This window comes from Microsporum canis, genomic scaffold, assembly GCF_000151145.1.
Source record: "Microsporum canis CBS 113480 supercont1.7 genomic scaffold, whole genome shotgun sequence".
Lineage (NCBI taxonomy): Eukaryota > Fungi > Ascomycota > Eurotiomycetes > Onygenales > Arthrodermataceae > Microsporum > Microsporum canis.
The window spans coordinates 662,676-689,821 of NW_003299163.1; the positions used below are offsets into that span (position 1 = coordinate 662,676).

A 27,146-nucleotide genomic window follows, 5' to 3' on the forward strand; every position below is an offset into this window, starting at 1 on the left:
TATTCGCCGCATTAGCCGGTATAAGGCACCATAGACATCATTAACAAACCAGGGGGTAAGTTGAAACTGGAAATAATCAAAGCTATATGGCGACATATGACAAAAATTTTCCCTTTTCATGTCACTAAAGAGGAATCTCTCTGACTAAGGACGCAGCTTAACCTGAGATAACTCTGGGGTGAGCGACACTGTGTGCACGCGCTAAGCCCAATATTATAACTCATGCGAGCTTCATGGCTTTGTGGATTCCTCCCGTCCCATCACACCATTAATCCGCAGGGTCATGTAAGAGATGTTGTGTCTGCGTTTCTGTGCAGTAAGAACATTTATCACAGTAGCCAGTACAAACGCGGGCAACAGCAAACATGGCGGCTATCAAATAGATCGGTGAGAGATCGGTAGGCTTAGAACAAGTATTCATGTATCGGTACGTCCAACTCAGAGAAATTTGAAGGATTTGAATCGGGAGAGCATGTGGACTCCTTTATTTGAGCACCGGAGTGTGAAATGCTCATCAAAGCAAGGTTTATATGGTGTCACGGCGCGAAGGCAATATCGATTACTGTATTGGTCTCCAAGTTATCGATGGTGGGCGTTCATATTTCCATGGCGTCCGGGTCTGATATGTTGCTTGAGAGGCTGCTAATCACGGAAGAAGGTTCGGAGCTTTGTTCTCTAGATTTAATTTGCATCCTCCAGGCTTTTATTGATTCTACGCCCCCCTCAATGGTGATTGGACGTTCCTCTGCATCTTTTCCAAGGACAGTCCCTTGGAACCTCGATTCCTCGCCAGTCTTGCTGTGCTTCTTTTTCAACGCTGCAGAAAATCGAATACGTAAGTTTGGCAGTTTTAGAAAGAGACGGCACAAGAAAAAAAAAAGGAAACATACCACTTAGATAATCTTCTTTTTCTAGTGAGTCTTCATCAACAACCTCTCCCTCACCAGCAATGAACCCACACACTCGTCTAATTTCTGTATTCACGGGTCCACTAAACCAAGATAGAAAGGCTTCAAGAGCTCTCATGTCCTCTTCGCCGCAGCGATCTTCCTCTAACCTGCTTATCTGGGGTCTTAAGGCACCGACATCCTGTAATGCCATAAGTGTATCGTCAAGAGTCGGTATGGGGCACACTGCGTGACTGTTGGCAGCATGCTGAGCGGTAGACGAAGCAAGGAGAAGGAGGTACCGACTGGCCATGTCGGTGAGGGTATCGACCACAGCCGGTCGGGTGGAATGGAATCCCGCCGCGCGGAGGATCTGAATGACAGGAGGGCGTAGTAAACTGATATGGAGGTCTGGAGTAGCCATCTTGAGGTATGGCTCAAAAGGAATGAAGGTGATCAAGAAAGCTCTCGCCGACACGATATAAGGAGAAGCATCCTCTCAGGGAGGACGAAAAAGAGGGTAAAAGAGTTCAATAGTTTTGATCGCAAGTGAACCAGGCAGACAATACGGCCATTCAACAGTATATTTCCTGCTCGGTTTGTCCTTAGCTGCTTTGTTGTTCTGATTGTTACTTTGTCCATCAATTGTGAAGATCGAGAAACGGCTGGGAAAAAAGGAAGCTGACTAATCGGTGTTGTCCCTGTGGCTATGACATCTTCAACTTTTTCCACTTCAACCGATGTTTAAGCCATCACCAACCACTTAACAAGCTTGGAACTCGTTTCCTGGTGCTGTTCAGGAATGCTAGGAATACTCATAAGCGCAAGATAACCCGAGTGATATCCAAAATGGCTGGTCGACCAGTATTGAAACTCACCTTTGGCAAGAAACCGGCTCAACCGGCGCAAACACCACAGAAATCTCCTACTCCTCCTCCTCCTTCAGCGACATCAGCCTCAGCGCCAAAAATCAAACTGAAGCTTGGTCCTAAGCAGCCGTCCCAGCAGCCAGAATCGAAACCCACGCCAAAACCTAAGAAATCTGCGAAAGCTCCCAAGGAAGCACCCGCGAGTAGCTCATCCAAAAAGAGGTCTCGAGACGCGACAGCAGATAATAACGGTACCGCTCCAGGAGCGGCCGTAAAAGCTGAAGGCACTCCTGTTAAGCGATTCAAACTTACCACAAAGCCCAAGCAACCTACGTCCCTGCGAATCCGAAATAAAGGCGCGCCACCGATAAGACCAAGGGGTGCAGGCTATGATTCCGAGGCCTCTGATACCGAAATAGATCCTGCTCTAGAAGAAGAATTTATACTACGAATGGAACCTGGGGAGGACTGCGACTATCTACGAAAGGCTGTTGAGGAAAAGCGCTTTGGGCCGCGGTCGCAAGGGGGTGCAGATGTCAGTTTCAAGTCGCTTACCCGTGATGGAAGGAGAGCTACTGTTACCATCCGGGGAAACATTTATGCTGCCACTTTGGTCGATCTGCCGGCAATAATTGAAGGGTTGAAGAGTTGGGATAAACGGGGCTGGTACAAGGCAGCAGACATCTGTCAGATGCTGCTGGTGCTTGGGAAGATTAAAACGGAGGAGGAAGCCCACAACTACCCTCTACCAAAGGATGTTGACCCTACGACCTTTCAATACGCTCATGGCCTAACACCTCCATTACGGTGGGTGAGAAAGCGACGATTCCGGAAACGTATCAGCAATCGAACAATCGAGGCAGTGGAGTTGGAAGTTGCAAGATTACTCAAGGAGGACATGGCTGCCATCAAACCCCCAGATTTCGAAATCATGGACCAAAGCCAGTACGCACGTGAACACCAAGGAGAGCAGGATGGATTCGATGAGTACGATGACGAGCAAGACGCAGAAGGAGAATTCTTCGACGAACAGCAACACTACGAAGAGCAGCAGTACGAAGAGCCATCAGCGCTGGATGATGACCTTGCTGCAGAGATGGAAGCTGAGCTTGCGGCACATGCGGATGCTAGCTCTGTCCCTGCTTCTGCAACCGCAGATGTCAGCCACACGGGTGAGGATAGCCATGAGCCTGATGCCGAGGGCGAGTTAGAGATAAGCACTCCCCACTCTCCAATACCCACCACAGCAGAATCTTCTGGGGATGAGGATGAGAGCGGAATGTCTACGGCAGAAGATGCCAATCAGGGCCTGGACGAAGATGCTCTTGAGCAGCAACGCCAGCTACAAGAGCAACTTGAGGAAATCGCCGAACTCGAAGCAGATGTACAGCTAGAGACACGCCGATGGGAAGAAATGCGCAATCCAATTCTGAAGTCAAAGCTGGGCAAGCGTGTGCAGAATTTAAAGCAGGCCTTGGAGCTGAAGAAAGTCTCTCTTGGTGGAAGGGGGGTGGATGGATAAGAACGGGTTATTGCTTCTTGTTTATGATACCAATACTAATGTTCAATTCCTTTCAATCTTATTGTCTGGTGCAGTAGGCTAATAGGGTATATATGATACTTTGAGGAGCTTCTATCCCTTGATATAGGAAAATGTCTTATTTCCCTGTTCGGAACGAAATTGTTATCACGTGATATTAACTGGTTATGTAATGTTATCATGTGACTGATGTGGGCTGGAAGAGGAAAGTCGCGACTTTGCTTCAACTTTCTGCTTCGACTTCACGATGATGTCTTGATGTATTAAAGGATGATATACACACCTGGGATCAAAAAGTCTGATGAAGAGGCATCTCTAACGTGCTATTGTTTTATATGAAAACCCGAGGATTGCATCTCCCCCTGTAATCAGGGAATTAGAGGCTACTTTGCATACGTCACACCTTCACCGTAAACGGCCTCACACTGCATCAAGCTGCATGTAAACAGATCTAATGAAACTAACACAGGGCCGGTTATAATAATGGTCTTCTCATTTGCTTTGCCAACCACCTCACACGTCCAGTTTCAGTCATTCCTCCATTCAAATACCCATCCATCTCTACCCCAATCGGGTTCCACTGCTCGACATGGCTTGCGAGTAGCTCTAAAGAAGCATAAGCGCCTTACCCCGGCCCAGCGAGCTTCCCACCTGCCACATGTTCTGGTAGCCCTGAATGAATATATTCCGTATCTATTTGCTATATCACGGGGGTTAAGCTCCAGCTCATGGCGAGAAGACGCAGCGGCTGGAAACGATGATGGCGGGAAGAAATGGAAGGATGTCGAAGAGATTGAGATATTACTTCAATCTGAGATTGAGGTTGAATGGCGTCCGACTTTGAGTTCGATGTCTACAATGCGGTTCCTACGCCAGAGTGCGATGCGTGGGCATGATTCCTCACCCTCGTCGCGGATAAAGGGCCGCGGGCTGGATTTTGAGATTGCTTTTGTTTTGTCGACTTTGGCGTATGTTCATTCTGCTCTTGCACGGACAAAGTATCTTACCGTTTTGTACTCGGCCAACACTCCCACAGCCGAGCAGAAGGTGGCGGCTATCCAGGCCGCTACAAAAAATTTGCTGCAAGTAAGCAGTATACACTCGTACCTTGCTACGTTCTCACCGGCATCTACCTCTGGCCCCTCAGATACTTATACTCCAGGTGGCTCTGGTGCAAAATTGGTGCAAATACCCATTCCTGACCTTGACCCATCCACACAATCAGCGCTATCCTCACTGGCCTTGGCCGAGGCAACTCTGCTGGCCGTCCTGAAGGATGATGCCTACATGTCAAGCTGTATCCAGTCCAGGAATAAGCATGACACAGAATGGATGGTCAAAGCTCCGGATATCCCAAAGGTGCGGACACTACTCTTTGCGCGACTCTGCATCCGTGCTGCAGAGTATGCTGAGCAGGCTGCAGCTAGTGTGGGGACGTTGCAAAAGGGAAGCATATCTGCTGCAAGTTCCGGCGATTCCGGTTCAGAGAGGAAGATAGACGATGACCTGGTGAATTATATGTCTATTCTGGCCAGAGTATCAAGAGCAAAAGCCTGTCGATTCTTTGGAATCGACGCTGAAATGTCCGGAAAGGTCGGAGAGGGAATCGCATGGTTAAGAGCAGCTAGGGCTGTTCTTGGGTTTAAAGGCTCAACATCAGAAGCAAGCACTGAAAAATATTTCAAGAGTAAACTAGGCGGTTTTTCTAAGTTGAAGAAGGAGTGGTCAGAGCGGAGAGAAGAAAGGAAGATTGAGAAAGAAGCGATGTCGTCTAAAGCTGGCGAGCTAGAGACTGATATTGACCACGGTGACGACGCCGGGAGAGACGAGGAAGGAAGGGTCATTGATATGCTTGAGAAGAAGTGGGTAAAGATGAATGACACGGTATGCATCGTTCCCAGGTGGCGACTCTTGTATTACCGATTGCTGACTATGCTGGTGACTAGATAAACACCCAGCTAATCCCTTCGTCTACCTCGTATATTTCCAATCTACCCTCTGGGAGAGATATCCATACGCCCCCTGCGCCGTATGTACCACCAATGCTGGAGCCAGGGCAGCTCGAACGGATGCGAGCACCAGTTGAGCTTACCAGCGACAATGTAGAAGTGGAGAGCAGTGATGATGAGGACGAAAAGGACGCTCAAAGAAGCTATTATTAGCATTCTAAATGCTGCATATTTATTTGAATATTAGGAAATACGAGCATAACTTGAACAAGGGAAGTCAATTCTCTTGCTAAGATAAAAAAAAAACGATGTCCGCATATAAAAGAAATAGTCGCAAATATCTATACATGAAGTGGTCCAACCCTCCAGCCTCATACAACAAAACCGTCATCCGCAGACACCATTTGACGGAGCATGAAGTTTTCAAAGTAAAACAACCACCAAATCAACGGGAGAACCAGTAGTTCAGACAGTCCATCATCTCCCATTCTAATCATCACTCTCACACACCCTCCAGATTCCTCCTCCTCACTGCTCCTTCTCAAAGTAATTCTTCTCCTGGAACAAGTATCCCTTAACCTTCCTTTCCTTCAGCAGTTCAAAATATTTATCTATCCAGAATATATCACGCATTAGCATCTCACCACCAAACACCAAACCAGTGATCCAGAAACCCACCTCTGAGCTTTCCGCATTTCTCCAAATGATTCACTCCCTCTCTTCGGTAGCATTTGCCCAGTTCATCGCCAACAAGTCTGGACATCATGCTGCGAACCCATTGTTCACGAATTATAGCGTCGCGGGCATTGTGTAGGGCGACTGTGTCTTCGAAGTCGACGCCGTCGTACGTTGGAGGGACGGTAGGCTTTTTGGCCAGGAAGGCGGCAGATTCGGGAGTGGGCATTGTGGTCTCTCTTTCTACGGGAGGTAATTGGGTTGATGTCAGAGGTGTATAGGACTGTTCACGCGGCAGAGCAGAAGCTGTTCGGTTTGCTTGATATTGATTCTTCTATCTGACCTGACGGAAATTGAAGTTCAAGCAAAAGTTGATCTCCGATTGGTCAACGATTATCTCACGTGATGCTTATGTCATATAGTAGATTTAAATGATTTTTCCAAGTTTTTCACGAATTTTTGATAGAGAAAAAGAAGAGAAAGAGAAAAAGTCCTTGATGAAAAAGATGAAAGGCCCAAGAATTAAGATAGATAATACAGACATCCCTTGGGATTGGAAAGGAGACAAGATGCAAGAAATCATGAGACATTGCTTACAGGAAAACGGAATCGTACTTTTCCAAAGCAAGACAAATATCAAAATACAAGCAATCAACGAATAAAAGCAGAAAGATGAAGAGAAAAATAGCCGACTTATAGGAGATCCAACATAAGCGCAAGCGAAAACGTAATGCACACAAGTATGAAGGCGGCGATAGTCTAAGACGTGAGCTAGATGCAAAAGTCGAGAGGAAAAAGACGCAAAGAAACCAGAACCAGCAGCCCTAGGACAGGAATAAGAAGATATTCTACTGTCGTGCATAATGAAAGAAGTCCGCGTATAATCGAGGAGAAAAGTAGGGGTTGAGAACATGGAGGAATGGAAGGGGGAAAAGGAGGGAGGGAAACATTATACAGAAACAACCTTCCGATATATTTTCAAACAAAAGATCAACAAAGGATGTAATGGGAATTAACAAAGAAGAGAAAAAGCTAACAAAAGAGCGCCGTTTCAATAAATAGATATATATGAATTAAGCAAAAAAAAGAGAAAAAGTGTAGAATAGATTTGATACGGGTAGAAAGATGACAAGGTTAAGCCATCCATGGCTTCTTCTTGACCTCTTTGCCCATCATTTTCTTCCACTGGTCACTGAGGGCATCCTTGAACTTCTCCCAGGGAGTTCTGTTGAGGTAGTTGCTTAGTTCTCTGTAGTTGTATATTTCGGACCAGCAGTCTCGACCCCATTCGCAGCCGGCCATGTTGACCAGGAAGTCTCGGTCTTTGCGCTGGTAGTGGATGCCCGGGTCTGTTCCGTCGCCGCAAGCGCCGGGAGGGAAGGAGTTCATTCTCCTCTGGGGGATGAACGCGACGTGGGGTCGAACCCACGGCTGGTTGGTATAGAGGTGTTCGAGACTGTCTTGCTCTTTGTGTTCCCACTCCATGTGCTTCTGTTCGTAGAGGACTGGGTCCCACCAGATGTCAAGCAGCCTGTCGGTCCAGGTGCTGCGTCGGATCATGAAAGAACCGAGGTTAAATCCGGCGCAGTCCTGGGGAACGATCATGTTGATGGACGACGGTTTCTTGTCGCCCTCGGGAGAAAGGGAGATGGGGTCGAGGTACGGTAGGGACGGAGGGTGGGTGATGTTGAGGGGGTTGTATTTGTTGATATCGCGGTATGTCTTTTTCTCCAGGTTGTTGAGGATGTGGTGTTCGACGGAGTAGGAGGGCTCCATTATCAGGGTGTTTAGATCGAGCCACCAGAACCTGCATTTACACGTTAATGGGTCAATCACTCACGGTAGAGCTGTGGTAGAACGTACCATTCGGCTTTGGGATACTTCCGTAGGGCACCACGGATGACATCGACCTTCTCCCAGCCTTCTCGCCACTCGTGGGCATATCGTTTCTTGGTGACCATGTTGACGATCTCCAGGTCGTATCCCCATCTCTTGACATACCTCTTCTTATTACGGAGACTGTCTCTCTCGATCGCCCACTCCCTCGCACCCTTCCACTCCATAACACCACCACCGACATTAGACGCCACAATTAAGACTATTTTCTTTCCTCCGCCTACGGAGGACCGCCGATATGATTCGTAGATAGCTGCAACATGGTTAGCCTTCATACGCGTAGAGAGAAGGGAGAAAAGAGACGTACGAGATGAAAAGCAAAGCCAAAGAACAAAGAACAAAATGGATAATAGAAGAAGTCGTATTCTCGTGCGGCGTAGAAGGCTCCCGACTAGTGTTTTCACCCTGTATAAAAGCGGACTGCCGTTGGGACCTGACCATCGTCCCCTACCCAGCTTCTCCTTCTCGCCGTAGTCTAGCATGGAGTTGAGTCTGAACCGAGGCAGGCTGGCCGAGATCTTCCTCCTCTGTCTGGAGAAGAAGCCGTTATTCCTGGTCGAGAAGGACGGGTACCCCTTGACGCGATCGCTCTTTGCTTTGGCGGCCATCCAGGCGTGGTCACCGTCTAGGGCACCGTTCGAGTAGTGGCCATTGGGGGTGAGGTCGCCGTAGTCACGGCGGGGACTGGAGCTGCCGCTGCTCCCAGCAGTGACGGTGGTCAGGCCGGGGCTGGACCAACCTCCGCCTGGCCGTGGAGAGGGAGATCTGGACAGCGACATGGGCGAGTGGCCCGTCGCCGAGGGGGTGCCCGGGATAGGAGCGAGTGAGGCAGACAGGTGGCCGAAGGGTTCTGTCCGGGACGAGCTGCTGCTGCCGGTAGCCCCCTTACTGGCGGACGACTGGTTCAGGCTCAAGGGTCTTATGTGTGAAGAAGACCGTCGCCGGTGATGCGTGCTGCTGGTGGTGTTTTCCGATGAAGACGAGGCGGCCAGATTGAGCGATTCAGGCATGGAAAGAAGCAACGGTCAATCAGAGTAGAGAGGAGCTCCTCAGGCCTGTATATACAAGTTAGCCATCTCTCTTTTTAACAGGGCGAAAAAGGTGAGGTCGAGGATGTTGGCATTTTCTTGTGCTGCAGTAGAAAAGACAGAGTAGCAACAACGCACCCTCTTTTTTAATCCGTTATATAGAACCAGCTTCTCCCAACGCTGACGACGAGGGATGTTTTTTTTCCCCTACTCTCCAGTAAAAGGAAACAAGAAGAGAAGAGTCTCTCTCTTCGTCTGTCTTGGTCTGGCCTGTCGAGGATACACAAGAGGGAGACAAGCCAAAGAGACGAAGGAGTCGCAATCCCAGTCCTTTTTTTTTTTCCTTTTTTCTTTTCTTCTTCTTACTTACTCTTGCTGTGTCACTGCAAGCGCTTCTGCTTGGCCAGGATGTCTTGGATTGCGATACGAGCTGAACGATGGAGCGAGGGAGAGCGAGAGTGAGAGAGACGCTGGACGGTTTATAGTCTTCCGCTGTTTTTCAACCAGTCGAGATCGAGACACCAACCAACGATTTTTTTTTTAACGAGAGACGAGGAGCTGGGAAATGTGATAACGCCGGCATACACAATATTTAGCGAAGATGAAGATGGAAGGCTTTTTTTCTTTTCTCCAGAGAAGTTAAAAGACAAGGCAAAAAGTTCTTCTCTCCGTCTGGACCGCCACCGAGATGCACCAATTACCAGACAGAAAGGGAGGGAAAAAAGGGCTGGTTCAAAGCAAAAGGGGAAGAAGCCCTCAGCAAGTCTCAAGCAGGCTCTTTGCGTCTCTCTCCCTCCTTTGCTTCTTTGCTTGCAGGCTCTTCTGCTTTGCCCCTTGACCCACAGCGGCCTTCCCAGTCCTCGACCAGAAGAAGGACGCCAGGGCCCTGCAGACTCTATATTTAAGCGGCATCCTTATATATACGCTTACTATGTATGGCTCTTGTTGACTTGGTCTTCTTCAGATGGGCCTTGTGACTGGCATGACATATTCTGGCCTATATGCCTGCAGGATGAGACGCTGTTTCATCGACCAAGATTCCAGCCTTACAGTATAAAGAGATTCACTCTGAAGGAATAGGGCTGGCCTCCCAATCCTCTATTCTCGTCTTCATCTCGTCCTCATCCTCGCCAGGATAACGGTGGAGCAGCCGGTGATTTCTTCGCCAGCCGCAACTCCCCGTATAAAAATGACATCCGGCCTTGTTAACGCTCAGGAAACGAACACATGGCGAAGATCAGTTCCTATCATAGATGCGAAAAACAAACCAGGACACGCTGCACGTTAAGATTATTTTTATGTTTCTTGCTCCATTACATACATTACGGATTTAAAAGTTAAGGGGCTTGCTTGCGCTGCTCCGTACAGAGAAAAATCTCTGCCTCTACGGCGATCCTGTTGACGCGCAATCTTACCTCTTCCGTATCTCCACAACATCCACAGCTCGCTTTCCAGTCAACAGTCCACAGCATATCCTGCCCGTGAAATATACACAAAAGAAGGGCACAAAAAAGAAAAGGAGTGACTCCGCCCAGGCTCGAACTGGGGGCCTTGAGTGTGTTAGACTCACGTGATAACCAACTACACCACGGAGTCGCTTGGATGTCAGGGGGCGGAGCGCAGAAACAGGAAGTGAGCATAGTAGAAGAGGGAGAGAGATGCCATTCTCTGAAACTTGGAAGACTATATACTACTCCTGGACGACAAAGTCATTGCAGTCGTGGCAGGACGAGAGGATGCCGCCAGCTACATAGATGGCATTGCTCACCCGTTCGACAAACTCCACGGCTCTGGTCCTGTTTCCAACATCGAGGGACTCGGCCACTCCAGGGAAGGTAGTCGGTGCATATCTACAGACACGGTCAGCAAGGGGAAAGAGAGTTGCTAGACACAAACGAGGACGAGACCACTCACCCGGTGTCCAGACCAGGAGCGTACAGCATGTTCTTGTAGAATTCACGGTCCGGAAGTCCGCCCTGCGACACAAACCCGCGCCCAAAGTCTCGGTAGATGGTGTTGAGATGCTTCTCCAGCTTCTTGTCGTGACGGTCATGTTCGGCTCTTCTCTGTAGCTTCGCAACCGCTTTGGCGGAGACGTTGAAGGAGCAGATGGCACTCTCGATCTTGCCCAGGTCGAGGTCAGGGAACATGGACGCAGCCACGTAGGCCTTCAGATCATCCAGATACTTGGTCATCTGTACGCCGTAGTTGGTCACGTCAAAGGGGATGATGTCGTCGGTGGACAGGTGGTAGCCCAGCAGACCCAGGAACTGGCCCATGGCAACATGAGTGTGGAAGCCAGGGTCGCCGTAGGTCGCCATCCAGTGATACGAGTCATAGTTGGAGTGATAGTGATAGACAGGGTCAGTGTTACTGTCTCCTCCAGCTCCAGTGTCAAGCTATAACATCAAACCCGTTAACTCTCAAACGACCGCTTGTTGCACAATCGATAGGTTCCACGACTTACCGATGCGATGCCGTTGTGGACGAAGGCGGTGTAATCAGAGCCGCTGCCCAGGACGCCAACGTCACCGCCAGTGGCGGCATTCCAGGCGTCATACATGGTCATGTCCTTGCGTCCCTTGTATGGCCAGAGAACCTTCTTCATAGTCTCAAGGGCTAGCTTGTGCAGTTCAGGGGTAGCACTGAGGTCGGGTATAGGACCGGAGACGGCAACGTCGATATTGAGGTATGCAACCGTCGTTGCCTTGAGCCATGGGAGCTATACCTTTCGTCAGCACCCAGTCATCTCTAAGGAGAAAGAAGAATATCAAAAACATACATATTCTTCAACCCATTCGGTAGATCCAACCAGACCGTATTCTTCAGCATCCCAAGAACACAGCACACTATGCAATTATTAGCATCAACTGCGTCAGTATTAGGCAAATGGTAGCACATACACAGTTCTCTTTGGCTTCCAGCCGGCCTTTTGAAGCTTTCCAAATGCCTTGGCGAGCTCAACCAAAATTGACGATCCAGAGTTTGGATCGCCAGCTCCTCCAATAATCCATGCATCGCGATGGTTTCCGATAACGACTACTTCGTCCTGCTCGGTTCCGTTGATAATTCCAATAGAATTCCAGATAGGAGAGTAGGTATCACGCATCACATTGCTCATGGAAAGCTTGGCTCCCGGGGCTGGACCGGTAGAGTAGGTCGCATTCAGAGCTCCAACCCATCTGGTGCGGTTTACCTCCTTACCCGGGGTTCCGTGGCCATCAAGAGCTGCAAGGATTGGCTGCGCGTCAAGCTGTGAGATTGGAAGGGACGGGATCCTTGGTAGGACGCGGTTCTTGTCCTGTCGTGGGGAACCTGGCAGAGATGGATATCCGGGGGTAGTTGGGTCACCCGCGTAGGTAGACAGGAACTGAACCGACCCACGCTGAACCGAGGAAGGGTTTCTAGCCGGACCATCAGGATATGCCTTCAAGCCATTTGCAACAGTCACGTTCCCGTCGTCGCCGGGATCAGTGAAGATGATGCAGCCGATCATCCCTTGGTCCTGGGCATTTTTAATCTTCAAGCCTCTATCTATAGCATTAGATTCGGTGGTAGAAGAAAAGATGGGAAATGATGTAAAACTCACCGGAATGGACCGCCATATCTAGCAATAGCAATCTTCCCCTTCAAGTCAACGCCCAGCTCGATAAGTCTCTCGAAATCGACCTTTTGTCCACGCCCAACATAAACGTATTCCGCACTCGCGTCACCCGAAGCTGAGTACCCGTGGAATGTCGGTATACGGTCGGGATAGCTAGTGGTATCGTCCTCCTTGAGAACATCCTCCTCCAAAGAAGCCTTCCAGGTAGTACCGTCAGGGTGACTCAAGGACAAGGAATGGGAAACCGGGTAGTTCAGATACACGTCATACGACACGACGGAGGAAGGAATGCCATATTCCGTGAATTTATCCGCAGTCCACTGCGCCATGCTCTGGTTGGTTCCGGCAATGTGTATCCCATGAGTATAGTAGTAAGCCCAGCTATCGACAGTGGTGTTGTCGAAGCTGTTCACCAACAGAGACTCATACTTGGACAAGTGTGGAAGATGCGGGTGCTCATGTCCCCGTTTCGACAGTACACTCAAAACATCGACTGAACCGACATCTCGCTCGCGGACACAGCCTTCCACGACAGCTGCGGCCAATGCCAGCAGCAATAAGGGTTTCATGTTCACCGTAAGCTGCCAATCTGCGTTGCACCCTAGACAGGGTCAAAAAAAAAAAAGCACAATTGGAATTGGGAGCGCAAATGTAAAAATGAAATATGGCAAGAAATAAAAAAAAAGGGCAGATGGGAAGGAAATGACAGGGAAATATATGCCCCCAGATATTATCGTAGCTTGATATTGGGACTGAATATCATCGCACCCTCCCACTAGACACACTTTTTCATCTTAGCCTCCCCACATCCCAAATATGATGTTGTTGGCATTTTGCTTCGTATCTCCAATGAAAGATAGAACCGAGATGGCTCGCCAACCAGCTTGGGCCGAATCAAGCATCGTCGAAGCAAGCAGGATCCCTGTCCCCAAGACGAATGCCACTTGTGCAACCCTGTATGATTCGTGATTATCGTCTTCTCCACGGGGAATGTGTGGGGTGCAGAGCTTGGTAGAATTTATAAGCAGTTATCCGCAGTTCTTTTCGGCTTCTTCTGTCCTTCTGTCGTCCAGTTGAAGGAGATATACTCTGATCTCCATATCCAGTGGCAGGTCTGTTAACTGCTAGCCTTCGTATGATATCGTCTCTACACCTCCCCTGGGTTGCTGTAAGGATAATCCTCGGTGGCTCTGAGTTGGCTTAAATGCAGGGAAGCTCCAATGCTTCGTACCCGGAATACCTCCAAGTCCGACGCCCGAGGCCTGCTTTCTTACGCCCTTCGCTGTCATTCCGAGGCGTTGTTCTTGCGTTGGAGGCCGCTGTCAGTCCTCGTATTCCATGCTTGAGGTGCGCCCAAGGTATACATAGTATGTTCGTTGTATACTCCGTACATAGTAAGGACAGTGTCAACCAAACAACGCGATATTCCTTTCACATTATTTGAAACTTACTCCTAGGTTTTTGAAAATTGTTCGGTTCTGTACTCCATATAATTCGTTCTTAAATGTTATCGTTAACTATTATATGCCGATTTCTTATATACAAGATGCCTGCTCTGTCGTCTCTCGGGCTAACCAGGTTCGGGGTTACATCGTCGTCGCTGGATCATAATCAGGATCGTATTTGGAAGGAGTTGAAGGTTGACTGAAGCCGTTTCTTTCTCTCATAGGAGAGTAAAAGGTGGAAGAAAGGAGTGTCAGTTAGGAGTTGGAGATAATGCGATGGTTGACAGTTAGATGTAGTTGAAAGTTGCCTTTTTTAGCGACCTTAAACGGTAGTTTTTTACTTGAGGTGGCTAGAGAGATGCAGATCGACTCAACTATATTGATTCCATAGAGATCATAGCAATCATAATATATATTGTTTATATCTTTTTTATCTCTTAAGTGTGTGGGATAATAATACTCGCAGGGCGTAGGAATTAGTGGGTAATATGGGATAAAACACGCAAAAACAACTAGCTGACTAGGCGATATAAAACAATTGAGCAGAGACGCATTATATGAGAAAAGAAATCTTCAGATGGTCACTCAGGTAGACATATTATCTGCGCCAGCGCTGTTGACACTTGCCGGGCGGCTCGTGGGAGCGGGAACACTGCCTTTGTCCAGTGTATCTCCAGAGAAGGGCTCTGGTTTAGATACTGAACCGCCTTCTGGTCTAGCAGTGTACGATGTCTTTGGTGACTCTTCGATGGTAAACCTCATCTCATCTTTCGGCCTCTCCAGTTTACTGTTTCCGTGATAAAACTCGCACCGGAACCGTAGATTCTGGTCTTTGTTTCTATACACAGTGATAATGTCGCCGGTGTATATCTTACCAAAGAGAAATGAATCCTTGTTCCGGGATTCCTTGCGTAGCTCGACGTCGTTGACCCAGATACATCGGCTGGTCTTCGTGGATATCAGAGTCACAACGTCGTTCATCTGTAGCCAATCCTCTCCTTCAGCAATGCGAGCTTCAATCGACGGTGCCCAGAATGTCAGCTCAAGAGCATACAAAGGAATGCGGATATCCATGGAGTCTGGGTGACGGATTGTCGCTTGTGTTCCTCGGCCCCAAGATGTCATACGTGACTCTAGTCGAATTGGTTGGTCGATGATAGACCCTGGCAGGGGGGTCAACTTTCCCAGAATCGTAGCAGGTTTGACGAAACCAACCTCTCTATTCTCATCGTTTTCATCTTGTTGGTTTCCATTAATTTCATGTGTGATATATTGTCGATCAGGGTCGAGTGGGTTTGGTTGAGACTGGGAAGGGACTTCAAGGCCTGTGCGTTCGTCAATGGTACATGCAAGTTCATCCGGAATCTGGTCAATATCATTTTTACTGCTCGACTTTGCACTTGCAGTTATGCCGGCAGGTTTATCGGTTTCCACGCTACTGCTCATATCTCTGGTTACTGATCTATACGAGGAAAGTCTATCACCGGGTGGTGAGATTCTATTTTGTGGAGAAAGAGACTCCAGAGCAGTTGTAGCTCCATTCCCAGCCAATTTTGCCCTCTCTGTGCCATTAGATGAATAAGCATGGTTACTGCTGCTCTGAGATGCCCTGTCTGGCAATCTCCCCGTAGCAGTAGCGTCACCGTTTTGTGCAGCTGCTGCCATGTCCTTTTGGCCAACAGAATCCATGTTCAGGTGTCCTACTAAAGATTCTGCCCCCATCAGGCTCGGGTCTGAAAGTTTAGGGGGGGGAGGCCTCATTGTAAGCGGTGGGTGCGGTTGGCCTCCGTCCGCAAAGACATCTTGGCTTATACTCGAGCCTCCATTTGAAATCACGTACTGGTCAGTAGAATCATTGTCGTCCTCGTCTTGGGGAACGACGACATCCATCTCCTCGGAATAATCTCGGCCAAGGACCCCAGAGCTCCTAAGTAGAGATTCTGTAATCTCTCCAAATAATCGAGGTACATTTAACGGGGGTTTCACATTGCTTTTGGCTTCAAATCCATAGCTTGAAAATTGCGGTAGTGAAGGATAACGGACTTCATCCGGGGCTTGGACATATTTGTTTCCAAGATCCTGTTCCAGTGTTACACGGGGCTTCTTCGCATGGGTATTTTGGTCAGAAGATAACAGCTCTCCTTCCTCCTCAACTTCCCCCTTTCCATGTCTGGATATTGCATTCGCCATTTCATTAATTGCAAGGTTTGAAGCATCTAGATCTTCATCTTCACTCACTTCCGGTACAGCGACCAGCTCGGTAAGAGGCCCGGTTTGAACAGGCTCGCCCACCTCCTCATACTCAAATACATCCGCCACATCAACGATCCATGGATGGCGAAAACATTCTGGTTCTTTTGGCCGAGCCTTAGGGTCGCGATTTAACAGCCTGGAAACAAAATCTATTCCGTCCGATGATATCCCAGCGTTTTCTAGCAGTGTATAATCTGCTTCAGTAGTCATTATATTTCGTAACATCTGGGCCCCTCTATCGTCTCCACGGCCCATGAATGGAGGGTGGCCACAGAGAATGTGGAAAGACACTGCGCCAAACGACCACATATCAACAGACTGGTCATACGGTGAAGTTCTGGGTAACCTGCGGAGAGGAGGTCAGCAACTAATATCAATGCTGAACTAAGAAAGTAATACTTACGGATCACCCGGTCGACGCCTTTTCCGAGGAAGGTGGTGTTTATAGGAGTCATATTCCGGGTATACTTCTGGTGCACAATAAAGTAGTGTCCCACAGAATGTTTTCAAAAACGTTTCCTCTTGCGACACCTTCGAGAGCCCAAAGTCCGACAACTTGATAATAAACGGGTCAAAAGACGAAATGAGTATATTATCTGGTTTGATGTCACGGTGGGTTATTTTCCTTGCGTGAAGGTAATGTAGTGCGTGGAGGAGCTGCCGTGAAATGGTCTGCACTTGAACTTCAGGAAGACTCCCAGATAGACTGAGGTAGCTTGAAAGCTCACCCCCTCCAATATATTCCATAACAATGTAAATCCAGCGGTTATTCAGATCAAAATAATCATGAAAGCGTACAATATTAGGCTATTATGAGAGTCGTCAGTATTGCTTTTTTCGTAGTTAAAGGAGGGTTCATACGTGATCCAAGTCTTTCATGATTCTCATTTCGCTGTCAACTTTGTGGTCCAAAACATTGTTCTTCATGAGACGCCGTTTATCCAACTCCTTGCAAGCGAATACAGCACCATCGTTCTTGGTGGCCAATTTATAGACAGTCGCAAAAGCGCCCTTTCCAATCTGACCGGTTACATTATACTTGGCTCCGCCATTCCAATGCATTCCGTAAGAATGGCCATTCTGGGGCATAACGAATCCAGGTGCAGGCATCTCCCCACGGCCAGGGTCACTTGTCTTTGCATTTAGTTGACGAGCTCGGTTAAGGTACCGGGTAAGATTCCTAGTGTATTGCGCTTGGAGTTCATCTCGAGGAGGCACTCTAACAACAAACTTTATAGCTGATGCCGAATCACTCCCAACAATATGAATGACCGATGCAGGCATAAGCATTTGGGTTGTTGGGCTATCATATTTACCGTCTCTCCGGATGAGCTTTCCGTCCACGATAGTCCCATTAGTAGATGTATCTTGGAGCATAAGTATACCATCAGGCTTCAGATATATGCGAAAATGGGTATTTGATACCCTGTCATCTGCGGCAAATATGATGTCGCATCGTGTAACACTTCGGCCAAAATAGAAGCCCATACTCTGGTCCTTCACTAATGAAGAAAACCGCAGTGCAATATCCCAAGTTGATTCGCCGGAGATTGAGTCACCCAGATCACAGTCAAACTCATCCCGCTGGAGGATATGCTGAGGGTTACGATCCGCCGTTATAGAGGCTGATGTATGTGCAGCAGGAGAGTTTGGATGCAGGATGCATATGATATCTGCTACATCTTGCTGGTTCAAGCCTGAGTTATTAACACCCTTCCGACGAGGGTCTGCGTAGGGCTGGGTCGACGGCTGGGTTTCTTCGTCCATGAGGGAGAGCCTTAAGAGAGGGGTCGATTCTTTGAGCGACTGGGCGCAATCAGAAGTGAGGGCGCTGGTAGGGGAAATATATCAATTAAAACCATTTAGGGAATACACACACACACTACTGGGCCGTTGTTTCGTAGCAGGCGACTGTGGCGTGAGGCGGGTTTACGAGTCCTTAAAAGATGTGTAAGCTCTGGGTCGTTTCTTCTTGGAATCTCGTGGGATTTACTGTGAAATTTCAAGAAACCGTCAGTCTAAAACGATATAACGGTATAACGGTATACAAGCAAGAGTTTGTGTTAAGTAAAGCTAATACTTTGTTTCCATTCTGTCAAGCAGTGGAGACCATACCGTTGCGAGCGATGATTCTCAAATATCAAAAGATAAACACTAGGGGAACTAACCCTTTATATTTCAATGTATGCAGGGCTTAGCGCCCGGGGTAGTTTTTCTCTGCCTTGTCTAGCATCAAAGGCTGCCACTCCACTAAAAATGAATATGACCAAGCGCTGCAGCCTGGTATATTCGTTATTAGTGTACATACAAGGCCCTATTACGTGTCAATGTCCAGTGTAGAGAGCCCAGCCTTGGAGTATATTATCGTCGAGGGGTCTTGTAGTATATGTCGTGACCAGGGAGCAGTCACAATGGCCCTTGATGTGCGGGAGAAAGGCGGTAACAGGCAGACAGAATCAAAGCAGGTAAGGCAGGGGAGGCTGGGAACTATCAAAATGAATAGCTTTAGTCTGATTAGCGAGTCATGACTCCCAGGTTCATCAATGTAGCCTGCCCTGGTGATTCGCCACCGAGTGGTTCGCAGGGCAGATACACAACAAACATTGATGACTTACATGCAGGACAGCTATAAACAAAAAGAAAAACACAAGCGCTAAACAACGAGCACTGTACAACGTTTCATGAGGCTGGAGTTGGAGACTGGAGCAACAACGCCATCTCAGGCCCCAGAATCAATAAAAAAATTAAAGCTTTGGAATGTTTTCAATCCCCGAAAGTCGCAAATCGGAAAAACTTGTCGGAGTAGCAGAAGATGCGGCGGCTAGCCTAATTGGGTTCCGCCTTCTCGGTGCCTGGAACTAGCTATTTTTAGTTAGACTAGCCGCGTAAATATCACGTGATGCTGCTTATTCTTGTTGGTGGATCCTGGGGCATGGACCCCTTTATCTATTAGACTTATAACTCCGTAGACTGTGTAGAGTTCTACGGTGTGTATTCCCAAGTAGGCTGAAGAAGAGGTCTCTAGAGACCAGAATGGTAATGGTAATTTAATCGCGTTATTCCATTTACAGGTAGGGTCAACAAGCCCACGATATGGCGAGTCGCCCTACTATGTAGAGGAGCGCAAGTGTCTCTGATCATGCCGTTCCAATTTCTCTGTCAAAGTTGGCTGCCCAGGTTCATACTCTGACTCATATCACTGGTCTATAGCTAGAGATCTCCGGTTTGTAGCTGCAGAATGACAATTTTGATACTTTAATACCCACGTTGCGACTTGGGGTACGAGTCATCTTACGAGTATTATTAGAGATGCAAGCGAGCCACGCCACGTCGTCTTGTACAAATTGCAGTAGCCATAATCAGTCAGGCTATAGCCTTGTTTAATTAAGCTTACCACTTCTAGCCCCTAGCTAAAGAACGGTGTTCGTAACTCTTGACACCGCAACAGTACATATTTCCGGCATGGTGGCTTGGAGAAGCAATCTATTTTCGTCAAATGAGCTGGCACTGTGTATAGCATAACTACATAGTAGGTATAGTGAAATCTTATTACCCACGCCAAAAAAAGGGCCGGGAAGATATGTATACCAAGCATATACCCCGCTCCATCCTGCATAGATGAAGGCTGGGCAAATCCCCCACCATCAGCTGCGGACGCTTCACCCGTCATATCTCTGTCCATCAACTTAGCATTAGCAATACAATATGTCCGGTCCTATTTTGAAAGTTGCTATTACCCAGGCGCAGCCTAAATGGCTGGACCTGGCTGGAAGTGTTGAGAAGACCGTCAACCTCATCACCGAAGCAGCTAGGGGTGGTGCAAGGCTTGTTGCGTTCCCTGAGTGCTGGATTCCAGGTTATCCAGGATGGATTTGGTTAGTTCATCATGAAGTAATGAATGTATACTATATAAGACCAACAGTGCAATTGCTGACCATATACATCGAATACAGGCAAAGGCCTGTCGACCCCATCATCAACACGAAGTACATACAAAACTCACTATCTATCAACTCCGCTGAGATGAATACTATCAAGTCAGCTGCAAAATCTAATAACATTGCAGTCGTGCTTGGTTTCGCGGAAGCCATTGATACTCACAGTGTCTACATTTCCCAAGCCATTATTTCGCCCAAAGGCGAATTGCTGATGCATCGCCGAAAGATCAAGCCAACTCATATGGAGCGTACTGTGTTTGGAGATGGCTCAGGCTCTGATCTGACCAACGTTGCAGATGTTGATTTTGGCTGCGAAATTGGTGTTGTCAAGGTCGGGACATTAGCATGTTGGGAGCATGCATTGCCTCTGCTGAAGTACCACACCTATTCACAGAAGGAGGCTGTTCATATCGCCATGTGGCCACCTCTTGACCCTCATCCCGGAGTCGAAGCTCCAGCATTTTGGAGCATGAGTACCGAAGGGTGTCAAAATCTTAGCCAAACGCATGCCATTGAGGGTGGTGCGTATGTGCTGCACTGCACAGCGGTGTGCAATGAGGAGGGAATTGATACTTTGAAAACGAAAGGAGGACTCCTGTTCCAGGAGCCTGGTGGTGGCCATAGTGCTGCCATTGGACCAGATGGTCGTAGGCTCACGAAGCCGTTGGCAGATGGGAATCCTGCTGCAGAAGGTATTGTGTATGCTGATTTGGATATGGCAAGAGTGGTTATGAACAAAGGCTTCATCGACGTGGTAGGACACTACAGCCGTCCAGATCTCTTGTGGCTAGGAGTTGATAAGGGCCAGAAAGGCTGTGTGGTACCTAAGAGAGAGACTGAGCATGATATATAATTGCAATAAGCGCAAAAATTGGTCCCTACCATACGACGGAATGTAACAGGATAGAATAGGTTGTGAAGCAGCTTGTCCATGGGTACGTCAAATACATTTGGTTTGAAGCCATAGTACATGCGTTCCATCTTTGTACGCCGACACTTACTATCCAGTAATAATCCAAAGAGCATTATATATACGTAGTCCATCAATACCCCGAACATGAATTATGTCTGCCCGCAATATTGTCCATTCTTCTCGCTCTTAGGTGCTGGTGTGAAGTTACCACGAATTGCTGCATCCATGGCCTTGCCTAGCCTTTCAATAGCCTCCTCGCTTATTTCTGTATTTCATGTTATTCACTCATGTCAGATATAGGAATAAAATAAATGAAGTACTTACGATAATGCACCACGAGTCGACCGCTCATAAATTTCAGGCCATGCTGTCGTCCGATCTCTGTCCAGTCTTCACTTGACAACTTGCATGCTTCTAAGTCAAGCCACACCATATTGGTCTCGACCGGGTTCTTAAGCTTGCCACCTTTTCCCGTCCATAGATCTGCAATCTTCCTCGCCATTTGGTGGCTTACTATAAGTTTTCCGCCTTGACCGTTCGGCCCGCAGCCAAAGGTTTCCTTGAGGGCAACCTGGGCGGCAGCAGCAATGATACCGGACTGTCTTGTCCCTCCGCCAATTGTCTTCCTGAACCATCGAGCCTTTTGGATGAACTCCTTTGATCCTACCAGTACACTCCCAATTGGAGCACCGAGACCCTTTGAAAAACACAGACTGACACTGTCAACCAAGGAAGTAAAGTCGGGGAGGCTCCCAGCTCCGGCAGCAACAGCATCCCACAACCTAGCTCCATCGAGATGTATCTTCAGGCCGTTTCCATGAGCCCACTCAGAGATCCTTTTTATCTCATCAAGGGGCATTATCATGCCGTCTAGGGTATTTTCGAGACTGACTACCCGTGTTGGACAGCCATGAATATCATCACCTAGCACAGCATGAGGCTTGATGTCTTCCAAGGTTAGATATCTTCCATTCTTGGGTACAATGCCCTTGACGTAGGCGCCAGTCCAAGTCGATACACCTCCTCCTTCATAGTTGATGATGTGGCCGCGGTGGTCGCATAGCACTGCATACGGCGGCTGCGTCAGGTGAGTTCGGATGGCAACTTGGTTCCCCATGGTCCCAGACATAACTAGCAGCGCGCTTTCATGATTCGTCAATTCAGCGATGGATTTTTCCAGCGAACATGTCACCTCATCCTCTTGCAGAACATCGTCGCCCAGCGTCGTGTTTACGATGGCCTCCAGCATCGAAGCCGTTGGTCTTGTCATAACATCGCCTGCGCATCGTCTTATTTAGCAACGAGGGCACTATTTTATCTTCATCATCAACTATCTTGGGAATGGATCAACTAACTTCGAAAGTCGAAGGCTGCATCCCCTGGGGCTTGCCAGGCGTTGACGGCCTGCATGGTTCGTAGATCAGACTTGCAGCGTCTCCGCTCCCTCTGCAAAGTTGGTAGTATTCCAGCGTGGTATAAACGATTCAAGCGCGGCTTGCACAATTGACTGACTGCACTCAGTCCTCTGTTCATCCTTCACGATGCGTTTGTAGCGAAGACATTGCTTGGGAGGTTCTTCCATGCAAGTATTTAAACTGCTAACTAGTTACTAGTTACCCCACCCAACAGCCGAGGGAAGGCCAAACAAGTTACGAAGTGCTGGAATTCTTAACAAGATTTGGTTGCCAGTTAATATACATGATCTAGTCTACAGGTTCTATTCAATGTTAAGGAATCAAGCTACAGCATATACGCCTCCTCTCGTTGCATTGCGGCCTGCACTAGAAGCTCCCGAGCAGCAATTTCTGCCTGTTGCTTCTTGTTCGCCTCTTTCTCATCCTCCCTCGTATTTGTGGAATATCTTCTATCCTCCGAATCTCTTAAAGTATCTTTGGGAGATTCTGGTCTTGGAGCGGCGGTGACCGGATCTGTGGGTGTAATAATTTCAACCATTGGGTGCTCTGAGGCCAGTCCCTTCGGCCGGCCACGACGGCGCTTCGTCAATCGACGGGGTGGCCGGAAGCGAGTTTCTCGGGTGTATGATGTTCCATTTTCTCTAGTAACCGGATCAAACGTTGTAGCGGCTTCTTTGCCTCCAGCTTCCATTGCACCAGCCATGGCAGCTTCAGAGATGGTAGGCCGTTCAGCCATTAAGTCATCGCCTACAGCTTTCGTAGTATTTTCGTTTTGTGGAATTGACTGGACACTGGTAGGGCGCGCATCACTTCTGACCGTCTGTTCCAGGGCTGATTTTAACCCTGTTCCTCGTCGACGCCTTGCTGGATTATGCCTTAAAGTAGGCTTTTCCGACGCTTCTTCCGATACAGTTGGCTTTTCATTTTCAGCAGACTGGTCGTTTATCTGTCCGTTGGAAGATTCTGGGATTTCTTCCACTTCGGCGTCCGAGCTGTTATCTTCAATGAGTTCATTCTCGTTTGGGGCAATGGTTAATTCCACACTTGTAGCATTGGTGGAGGTTGGAATTGTGTTATCATCATGGTGGACTCTTTGCTCTCTATGTAGGGGTATCAGAGGCCGTTTCCCGTTTGGATTGGAGGCATTGCTAGACATAAGTCTATCGGGATAGTCAACAGGACTTGTATATTGGTGAGGTATGACACTCTTTTCTCCGGCCCTTATCATTCTAACTTTTCCAGCGCTTTCTTCATGACCACATCTAGAGGGTGTAGGTTGAATTTGGGGTCTAAAGCCAACAACTTCTCGGTTTTCTCCTGGGATTACACCAGAGTAGCTGTCATATATACCCTTACTCAGCCTGTCTCTTAAAGACTGGTTCTCTTGTTCCAATATTTCGATTCTAGCTGCTTTAGATTGCACTTCCTTCATGGCAATGGCAAATATCTCGAAATGATCAGGATGATTATTCGACCTCAACTTTTCGTGTTCAGTTGCACATGCGGAAGATACACCGTGCAGCTGCTCGCGAATCTGCTGGAGAGTGCAAGCAAGCTCATTTATGGCCGTAGATATAACTGCCAGCGTTTTATAAATGCCTTTGTTCGATGAATCATACATCTCTTCCCTCTCTACTGGATGATTCGACGCTCTTGCATGTTGGACGGTAGCCATACCGTGATTTTTCATCCAGTTCCTAATTCCCCGCGCGAAAAATGAATAGATATACTGTGATAATTGAATAGGATCTCGAAAAAAACCTCCTTTCACGACATTGGCTCCTTATACAAGGAAGTCAGACACGAACTTATAGGCGAACTCAAGATTTAAACTCCCATCGCGGTAAATACAGCCACGTGACAAAGATTTTTCACGTCGTTGAGTTGTATCCATTAACTATTAAAATATATTAATTGCTCTCGGCCCCTGAGTAAGGAAATCATATAAAAGGGTGGTCTTAATTGGTCTTAATAAACTGGTGCTGCCCCAAACACACGATGGCAATGTCTAAACGTTGAACAAAAAATATTACAACCAAGGTCTGCCATACATGTACGATATGCCATGTCGATACATAAGCAGATTCTACTTTACAGCCATAAACCCGCATCCCTCCCTCGCTTCTTGACACGCTCGTTTGAGCGCCTGCTCTTCAGTATCCGTCCATTTCACACTCAGTTGATCCCATGGCTTTCTGCTCCGGAACTCTTCATTATAAGTTCTCCGTAAGGCCTGTAGTCGTGCTACTTCCCGTGGATCACCGGTGCCGGAATATACAATAAAAAGTGTACATGGCGGTAAATTATCCCATATCTGTTGGATGTAAGAAACAGTTTTGGCGACAGCCCGGCCAAGTTCATCAGAGTTTTCTGGGCCTATAATATCCTGATCGGGTATATCGGTGGATTGGTTATTACGGTCTGCACCAGGAATCCGTTTGCACCATCCGCGGGAAATTTCTAGGCTGCGAAGTCGGGCCCAGGTAAAGTCAACGCCATCGCCTGAGAGGATTTTACCGGTAGGATCCCCGTTGACGGCAAGCTTGGTGGACTGAACTACTTCCTCGTCACTGGTACAACCTAAAGTAATACTGGCATGTGCACCAAAACCACGCTCGGGACTTCCCCAGTCAACCACAGCCCCAGTTCGTCCACCCTCGGAAACAGAACCGGAAGATTTGGTTGGCTTGGAAGATCTAGACAGTCGTTGGAAAATACTTTCTGTGGAAGCCTCACTTGTGCCCCATGCCTCGCCCTTTTCACATTTCTCCTTCACGAGATCCAGCACTGCCTTCGCATCTTCAATGGAGTCGTGACCGGCTTCGCCTTTTTGAATTTCCCGGCCAAGGTACTTCTGACAAAGCCATTTCAGACTCGACTTCAGAGGTGGCCCCCGTGGGTGTGGGTATATGGCAGCCGTATCGACAATGAAAGGGTGTGTTAGCTTTAGAGCATTAAGGTCAGAGTTGAGAGAATGTCCAAGCAATATAGAGCGAGGCGTCAAAATTTTAAGCAGTTTTTGTTGTATGTCAGAAAGTGTCGTAGTAACTGGGTCAAGTTTCTCTTTTGTGACACCAGAGAAACGAGTTAGGTAGTCTATAATTGGTGTTACTGGCTTAACAAATTCATCCAAGACTCGTTCACCGTCCCATGACATCAAACTAATTCGGGTAAGTTCGGACTTTCCGCCTTCAGTGATACACATTTCACAGTCAAGTGCAAAAACATCGCGCCCGGCAGTTACACTGCCTTCTGCTATTTCATTGTCTGGTACAGTTCCGTCAGCAAAGTCTTCGACATGGGTATCCACCCATCCGTGTTCAGCAGACTGCCCTCTCATAGTACGCAGTCGAGCATTTTTCTCTTTCTCCTCAGCGGATCTAAAGAGTGCAGGATGTAGAGGGTATTCAAGTTCGGTTAAATCATCAACAGTACTCAAAAATGTGGTAATTGGTGTCCGCCGAGATACCCAATTCGGCAGACTCTTGGTTCTTTTAGGTCCTGAATTGTTATTGTTATTGTTTTCCTTGGACTTGGGCAAGGAAGACCGTAATATTGCCTGAAGAGGTGAGTGGACTTTATTGTATTTGGAGTCCCCAGGGGACTTCACTGGCCAGACATGCGGAAATATGTCGGCAAGGGGCTGTAAAGCTTCAGGCAGCTTATCTTTATGCATGGCTCTAGGCGCAAACTGGCGGGCTGTCTCCTCACCGATGGGGGATACCCCACGCTTCCAACGCTCAAACTCGCTGGATTTCTTTGCTTCATCTCCAGAGTAGCTGTTGGGGGTAGTTTCAGTCTCGGGGGCGGGGGTCTTCTCTCCTTTAGCTAAGGGGATCGACCTATCAAACATCCCCAGCTCCAGGCCTGGAACCATAAGCACAACAACTTTTCTTACATGGCCTGAGTGCTTTACTGATATCCATTGCGGCGCAACGGCATCAGCAAGACAATAGAGCAAGAGCCCCTGCAAATCTGAAATCTTGATGGACGACTGGCGCCCACCCATGGCATAGGTCAAAGTTGGATATTTTGTTTTTTCGTTCCCTATTCTTTTTCGCTTCTTCGTGAACGCTCGATCTACCACCTGCCACTCCCCGGTTGGTTCTTTTTCCTCTCCGCCGGAGGTATCCTTGGGCAAGGTTGGTTCTCTAGGCCCATTATCGTCGCGAATTAGAGATAGTGTATCCGCCAGGCCAAACCCCTTATCACCACTATTAGAGGTGGTAGAAGTTATACTTGAGCAGTCCAGCCGCGTGTCGTCTGTGGCAACATCACCGTGTTTCCGCTTTCTCCCCATCTCGAGATATCCTATCACAGGTCCGCAGTGATATCAAGGATAAGATAGGTATGCCACAGAGTTTGGGCTCCAGACATGCGCTAACAATGCATGTCCATATCTTCTTCGCCGTCGCGTTTGCTCTATGTTTAATCACGTCCGAGAGAAGAAAATTTGAGACCAAAAGGATGACTAATAAAAGTGACTAAGCTGATATCACATGATATTGTTTCCTGCACCTTTTTTTCCAGTTTTCTTTTTGAACTCGCAAACGCTTGGGAGGGTTAAGCAACACGGCTGGTGGCTTGATATGAACCCTTGTCGATCGCAAGGGGGGGGGGGTGAGTGGAATGGTGTGATTGGGCCCTCGTCGGACCAAGGGAGTGCAAGCCGTCCTACAGAGACCAGGGATGTCTCCTCTCAAAGAGTGCTGCTGCGTACTTCTCACGAATGAT

At 48.0% G+C, this 27,146-nt stretch overlaps 11 protein-coding genes and 1 non-coding gene across 12 annotated transcripts; 3 read left to right on the forward strand and 9 right to left on the reverse strand.

The window, feature by feature from the left end:
* Positions 1-596: 596 nt before the first annotated feature.
* On the reverse strand, positions 597-1,311 carry MCYG_07426 (bromodomain associated protein; the record flags this gene model as incomplete). Its single annotated transcript, XM_002843597.1, has 2 exons — positions 597-817; positions 891-1,311. The coding sequence occupies 2 exons, from the start codon at positions 1,309-1,311 to the stop codon at positions 597-599; spliced, it is 642 nt and encodes a 213-aa protein (XP_002843643.1).
* Positions 1,312-1,736: 425 nt separating this feature from the next.
* On the forward strand, positions 1,737-3,405 carry MCYG_07427 (transcription initiation factor tfiid 55 kd subunit; the record flags this gene model as incomplete). Its single annotated transcript, XM_002843598.1, has 2 exons — positions 1,737-3,266; positions 3,364-3,405. 2 exons carry the CDS (start codon positions 1,737-1,739, stop codon positions 3,403-3,405), a joined length of 1,572 nt encoding a protein of 523 aa, XP_002843644.1.
* Positions 3,406-3,779: 374 nt separating this feature from the next.
* On the forward strand, positions 3,780-5,458 carry MCYG_07428 (pH-signalling protein PalC; the record flags this gene model as incomplete). Its single annotated transcript, XM_002843599.1, has 2 exons — positions 3,780-5,180; positions 5,255-5,458. 2 exons carry the CDS (start codon positions 3,780-3,782, stop codon positions 5,456-5,458), a joined length of 1,605 nt encoding a protein of 534 aa, XP_002843645.1.
* Positions 5,459-5,773: 315 nt separating this feature from the next.
* MCYG_07429 (NADH-ubiquinone oxidoreductase 12 kDa subunit) lies at positions 5,774-6,149 on the reverse strand (the record flags this gene model as incomplete). Its single annotated transcript, XM_002843600.1, has 2 exons — positions 5,774-5,856; positions 5,924-6,149. The coding sequence occupies 2 exons, from the start codon at positions 6,147-6,149 to the stop codon at positions 5,774-5,776; spliced, it is 309 nt and encodes a 102-aa protein (XP_002843646.1).
* A 905-nt stretch (positions 6,150-7,054) lies between these two features.
* MCYG_07430 (golgi mannosyltransferase complex subunit) lies at positions 7,055-8,595 on the reverse strand (the record flags this gene model as incomplete). The annotated part of the gene is made up of 3 exons (XM_002843601.1): positions 7,055-7,727; positions 7,784-8,069; positions 8,124-8,595. 3 exons carry the CDS (start codon positions 8,593-8,595, stop codon positions 7,055-7,057), a joined length of 1,431 nt encoding a protein of 476 aa, XP_002843647.1.
* Positions 8,596-10,366: 1,771 nt separating this feature from the next.
* MCYG_10572 lies at positions 10,367-10,440 on the reverse strand. The gene has a single exon. It is a non-coding gene; the product is annotated as a tRNA-Val (tRNA).
* Positions 10,441-10,534: 94 nt separating this feature from the next.
* Positions 10,535-13,017, reverse strand: MCYG_07431 (glutamate carboxypeptidase 2; the record flags this gene model as incomplete). Its single annotated transcript, XM_002843602.1, has 6 exons — positions 10,535-10,694; positions 10,759-11,243; positions 11,312-11,551; positions 11,627-11,693; positions 11,748-12,374; positions 12,434-13,017. 6 exons carry the CDS (start codon positions 13,015-13,017, stop codon positions 10,535-10,537), a joined length of 2,163 nt encoding a protein of 720 aa, XP_002843648.1.
* A 1,461-nt stretch (positions 13,018-14,478) lies between these two features.
* Positions 14,479-17,913, reverse strand: MCYG_07432 (serine/threonine protein kinase; the record flags this gene model as incomplete). Its single annotated transcript, XM_002843603.1, has 3 exons — positions 14,479-16,492; positions 16,550-16,953; positions 17,008-17,913. 3 exons carry the CDS (start codon positions 17,911-17,913, stop codon positions 14,479-14,481), a joined length of 3,324 nt encoding a protein of 1,107 aa, XP_002843649.1.
* Positions 17,914-19,851: 1,938 nt separating this feature from the next.
* MCYG_07433 (aliphatic nitrilase) lies at positions 19,852-20,937 on the forward strand (the record flags this gene model as incomplete). Its single annotated transcript, XM_002843604.1, has 2 exons — positions 19,852-20,021; positions 20,100-20,937. 2 exons carry the CDS (start codon positions 19,852-19,854, stop codon positions 20,935-20,937), a joined length of 1,008 nt encoding a protein of 335 aa, XP_002843650.1.
* A 209-nt stretch (positions 20,938-21,146) lies between these two features.
* On the reverse strand, positions 21,147-22,546 carry MCYG_07434 (threonine aldolase; the record flags this gene model as incomplete). The annotated part of the gene is made up of 3 exons (XM_002843605.1): positions 21,147-21,262; positions 21,322-22,275; positions 22,353-22,546. The coding sequence occupies 3 exons, from the start codon at positions 22,405-22,407 to the stop codon at positions 21,147-21,149; spliced, it is 1,125 nt and encodes a 374-aa protein (XP_002843651.1).
* Positions 22,547-22,737: 191 nt separating this feature from the next.
* On the reverse strand, positions 22,738-24,087 carry MCYG_07435 (uncharacterized protein; the record flags this gene model as incomplete). The annotated part of the gene is made up of 2 exons (XM_002843606.1): positions 22,738-23,645; positions 23,769-24,087. The coding sequence occupies 2 exons, from the start codon at positions 24,085-24,087 to the stop codon at positions 22,738-22,740; spliced, it is 1,227 nt and encodes a 408-aa protein (XP_002843652.1).
* Positions 24,088-24,498: 411 nt separating this feature from the next.
* MCYG_07436 (RNA exonuclease 1) lies at positions 24,499-26,712 on the reverse strand (the record flags this gene model as incomplete). Its single annotated transcript, XM_002843607.1, has 1 exon — positions 24,499-26,712. The coding sequence occupies one exon, from the start codon at positions 26,710-26,712 to the stop codon at positions 24,499-24,501; it is 2,214 nt and encodes a 737-aa protein (XP_002843653.1).
* Between the last annotated feature and the right edge of the window lie 434 nt (positions 26,713-27,146).